The sequence below is a fragment of the Chrysochloris asiatica genome, unplaced genomic scaffold, assembly GCF_000296735.1.
Source record: "Chrysochloris asiatica unplaced genomic scaffold, ChrAsi1.0 scaffold00046, whole genome shotgun sequence".
In the NCBI taxonomy this organism is placed as follows: domain Eukaryota; kingdom Metazoa; phylum Chordata; class Mammalia; order Afrosoricida; family Chrysochloridae; genus Chrysochloris; species Chrysochloris asiatica.
This window is the reverse complement of record NW_006408564.1, coordinates 14,835,383-14,840,304: the sequence shown is the minus strand read 5'-3', so window position 1 is coordinate 14,840,304 and position 4,922 is coordinate 14,835,383. Positions and strand designations below refer to the sequence as shown.

General features: G+C 38.0%; 1 protein-coding gene across 1 annotated transcript in view; it reads left to right on the top strand.

Moving 5' to 3' along the window:
- CADPS (Ca++-dependent secretion activator) overlaps window positions 1-4,642 on the top strand; it is a 755,300-nt gene extending 750,658 nt beyond the window's left edge. The window contains exons 30-31 of the mRNA XM_006862100.1: window positions 993-1,097; window positions 4,463-4,642. Of these exons, the coding sequence (XP_006862162.1) occupies window positions 993-1,097; window positions 4,463-4,642 (285 nt within the window). The remainder of the gene's footprint in view (window positions 1-992; window positions 1,098-4,462) is intronic.
- The last annotated feature ends 280 nt before the right edge of the window (window positions 4,643-4,922 follow it).

The window sequence follows — 4,922 nt, the reverse complement described above, 5'->3', positions numbered from 1 at the left end:
CAGATCATATAGAAGCCCTATAAATAAATATATAGGTCCATCCACACCTTTTCATTTTATTTGTAAATTGTTTGGTATAAGCAGCAGAGCGTAATGAAACCTGGTGAAGTTTAAAAGATTAGATTTTTTTTTTTCATACTGACACTTTATAACACTGTTCATATGTCTCCGAGTGAGATTTATGAATATATGAGCAGTATTGCAAAATTATACCACACCAGAGACTTCCTGCGCCACAGGGGTGGCAGTCTAAAGTGACACAGCTTCAAGCATTTTTCACAGACAAGAAGCAAAATTTAACCCCCTTAAGGGGAAGTATGATTTCAACAGCTTGAAATGAGCTCATTTGTAGATTTTTTTTTTTTTTTCTCTCATCTTCCATAATTTTTTGGTGTTAAGATTAAAACAGATTGCAGAGCCAACATAGGGGCACATAAGCTGCCCAGAGTGTAGTTTGGCCCTTAAAGAGAAACTCTCAGGCATTGTGTTTGTCAGGATACCCTGGTAGCATAAATAAAGGTAAGCTTCACTCTCAGAGCTGTGCTTAGCAGATGGGGTCTGTATTTTTCAAAAGGTAAGTGACAAATGACATCAGTTGATTCAGTGGAGAAGTCCCCATTTCTCTGGGTACCCGAGACAATGGCGTTAGGAAATACACAGTGACTTGAATCTCAGCTGAGTAAAATAACCAATAAAAAGGGGTCTCTGAAAAGCCAAAAGATGGTCTTTATGAATGCACTGTATATGAAATGTTTATGGTGGAAGAGTTTTCTGATTTAGATTCAAAGTCCAAACCAATCTCTTTTAGGCTGATCCAGTACCTTGTGAGTTGATATTGTTAATATTGATGATCTCTTTGCTCTCAAATTCTCTTTAGCCGTTTTTGTTTCCTTTTAGAACAGAGCGAGATGCTCAAACAGGGGCCCTTTCCCACTCTGCTCTATAAACTCTCCATGGTGTGTTGGCTGGAGAACTTTTGTCTCTCTTTTCAGCAATGGTACAACAGCTCCATGAATGTGATCTGCACCTGGTTGACGGACCGGATGGACTTACAGCTTCACATTTATCAGTTGAAAACTCTAATTAGGATGGTAAAGGTAAAAGAAAAAATTAATACTTCTTTGCAAATAGTTTACTAAAATATGTTTCATTAGTAAACTGTAAAACTTCCTTAGCTCTGAAAACGTCAGTTTACAGATAAAACAAGATGCTCTCTAAAACAGTGTCTTAGACAAATGAAACCTATGAAGTCTGTTTGGGATGCATGCTTAATTTCTTACACAGACATTAAAGGAGATTCAATAAAAATGAATATGAAATCTGAACCCAGGCTACAAACACACTTTATATATTGGCCTTGCAAAAATACTACAGCAGTTATATAGTCCCATTGACATAAGAATTTCAGAAGCAGACATTTGGTATAATTCTGCTAATCATACCAATTGCCAATTTCATTTATGGTTTCATTAAATTAAAATATTGCCACAATTAATTTAATAGAAATATTTATCTCTAGCTATTTCTAAATTTGTCCTGTGATAATTATCAGAATGTTATCAGAATGCAAATCAATATTGTTCTCATAGTTAATTGAAGTAGTTTCTCTTACAATGCGTGTATACAATCAAATGTAAAGGATCACGAAGGTGAGATAACATACCCTGAAAGTAGCTTTCTTCCCCTGTTCATGTGTGTGCGCTTTGGACTAATGATAATTATTTCAGCGTGAAATCTCAGTGGTTTACATGAAATAATAAGATCACAGAAGGGGGTAAATACGTTTTGATCATTTCAGTTTCTTTTTGATGCTTCGCCACAGAGGATTTTAAAAACATGTGCATGTACAATGTCTCCTTTAAAATATTTTCACAATCAAACATAGGTGAATTTCTATTTCTGATCTGCTTGCCAAGTCTCCCTCCTCTTCCTCCTCCCCCTACTTCTTAGTTTCATTTGGATTAGTACCATTGCACTGAAGGTGCTCCTCTACCCCAGTGCTGACTTAAAACCAATTACTGTTTGGTTGTGTGTAATTAAGGAGAATTGCTATCATCTGCAGTTGATCTTACAACGCATGAGTCCAGGGAAGGTCATAAACAGCAGTGTACCACAGCTCTTTAAAAAAGCAATATATACCCTTAGATTATCAATGCAGCCGAATTTTCATACTTCTTATTCTAGTTTCTTCAGGCTCACTGACCTGACCACTCAAATTCCATGTTCTGGCTATAAATACTATTTTGGAAATTTTCTGTCTGTCCCTTATTTATTTGGTGGATGATGATGTGAGAAGAAGACATCATTTTAATATTTTAAAATATCTTCTCCTTGTTGATATTTCTAAATCTATCCTGGGAATGTTGGAGTTTGCTGAATTTTATTAAGAAAAATACATAAGTTACAGAGGAGGTTTAATCTTTTCCTTCTGTCAAAAACCACAAGCATGAACCACAAGGAAGGGGTTCTGAAATGTCCTGGCCAAAGGGACCTTTCCACTTTTGCCAAGAGTGGGCACACGATAACTGGTGCCAAAACACACAGATAGAAAACAAAAATCGCCACCTGTTTGCCAAGTATAACACCCAGAGGTCTCCCTTTCCAGGGCAATCTTCCAAGAATAATTGACTTTCTTTCCTACCTAGGCAGCCACTTTGTTTATTCATTCATTCATTCATTCATTCATTCATTTTTTCAAGAAGCATTTAATTATCTATCCAACATTTGATATTAGTTGAGATCCTGTTTATTTATTTTAAAATCTGGAGGTTTAAAAAGCGAATAGATGTGGCCACTATCCTTGAAGTATTTACGGTCTACTCAGGGAGCATACAACTCTGAGATCTGCATAAGGGAAGAATACTCAAGTGCTCCTTCCTTTCTTTCCCACTACATTTCAGAAAAAGTTGTTTGTTCTAAGTGGCAATAAAAGAACTTATTGAAACCAACAAAACAAAAATTCAAGTGAATTACCTGGTCATCTGGTCTACATCATGTTTATCATTTCCTCAACCTCCTACCCTCTCTCCTCATAAGTTAAGGCACAGTTCACTAGCTACCTAGTTTCCTCCTCTGAGGAGAACTGCAAAGCTTGATCCATAATTACGACAACTTTATCATTTATTGTCTAAACCAGTTTACTTTTAAGAATGAAAAAGGCACTGTTAATTATCAGGCTGGGAAAGGCACAAACTGGAAAAGAGGACTTTGGTTATTCTGTCCATGATTTTACGATATTGGACTCCTGGTGGGATGCTGTAGGATCAGCACTGGACGATGAACCACAAGGTCGGTGGTACAAACCCACCAGAAGCTCCTTGGAAGCCCTGTACAGAGTCAAACTGACACAATGGCACTTAACAACAACTGCAAGCCAAAGTGCATTCACTCATTAACTCTGCAGCAATTCCAACGTCTGACTTTCAAGCAGGGCTGGCATTATGATTGCTGACTGCATTATGTAGACTATTAAAAAGAGAAATCATAATGGGACTGGCAGCAAAGTATGTTAATGTCCCTTCTCTTACACCTTTAGCGAGTTTCCCATATCAATAGGAGAAGCAAACAGCAGAATCAGAAGCTGAAATCATATGCAGTGTGATGAGAAGAGTTGCACTTTGAGAGAGACCTTTAAAAAAATTTTTTTTTGTTATGAAGTAGACAACAGCCAGATGCTTCTGGTCATGTTCAATTAACGCTATGGGATTTCTAGAAAAACAGTCCCTAGGATACCTAAGGAAATCCGAGAGAAATCGCCTGAAGGAACAAAGAACTTGCAGCATAGTAATACTGAACCATTGTTCTTGAAAAAGAGCCAAATATTTCCCTGAGACCATGAAGTTGTGAACGGAATAGATACAGCGCTTTGCTAAGGAGATGAGAAGTGAGTCACATGCCTGCAACATATTGATGAGGCATTAGCGCTCTATCTTCCCCATAATTGTTGCTGCCCGTAATAGGTTTCATATACCAACATACATATGTCTGTCTTGTGAAATGAGACAGAGGGATATGGCTCATGCAATTAAAAGCCTCAGAAATACTAAAGACCAGACTGCAACAGAAATCTCAAAATACCATAATCACTTAATCCATTATTTATATGTTATAGCCCTTTACACTGTCTATCATATTATATTATAATAACCTAAGAAAAAGAAGCAAACCAAAACAATTATGGAACATTTCCCTTTATGGAACTGAATAAACACAAGCTTATGTTCTTTGCTTTGTCTCATCTAATAGAGTTTATCCTGTCACAATTTCTCATTTTCTGTCATTCAGCGAATCTCGATTTTCAATACAAGTGAAATCTGAGCATGGTGGCTTTGTAGTTGATAATGTATAAAGGATGACACTTCGCCGCAGATCAGTGCTCTCAGACCCACACTTGTTTAGCACCCTCCCCCTGCCCATCCTGGAGATGAGATCTCCCTTATCACTGCATCTTTTCCCTCTTTAGAAAACCTATAGAGATTTCCGATTGCAAGGGGTCCTGGATTCCACCTTAAACAGCAAGACCTATGAAACCATCCGGAACCGTCTTACTGTGGAGGAAGCCACAGCCTCGGTGAGCGAGGGAGGGGGCCTGCAGGGAATCAGCATGAAAGACAGCGATGAAGAAGATGAAGAAGACGATTAGATCATTGGATCCTAGATCCCATTGGGACAGAGTCCTGTAACCAATGCATGTCCTTAGTCTGTTAGTTAACCCCACTAGGGAATTTTCTGTCACCTCCCATGCCCATGAGATGTTTACCAATACAATTGCCATTATAGTTATGTGGTACCAAGATTAGCAAATGACTTTGAATCCATTGATTCCTTGATTCCATGTCTATATGTTTACAAGCAATATGGAGCACCATTCTTTAAGTACCGTTCACAGAGAATCCATAGTCCAACCGCTAGGTGTGTCCCTG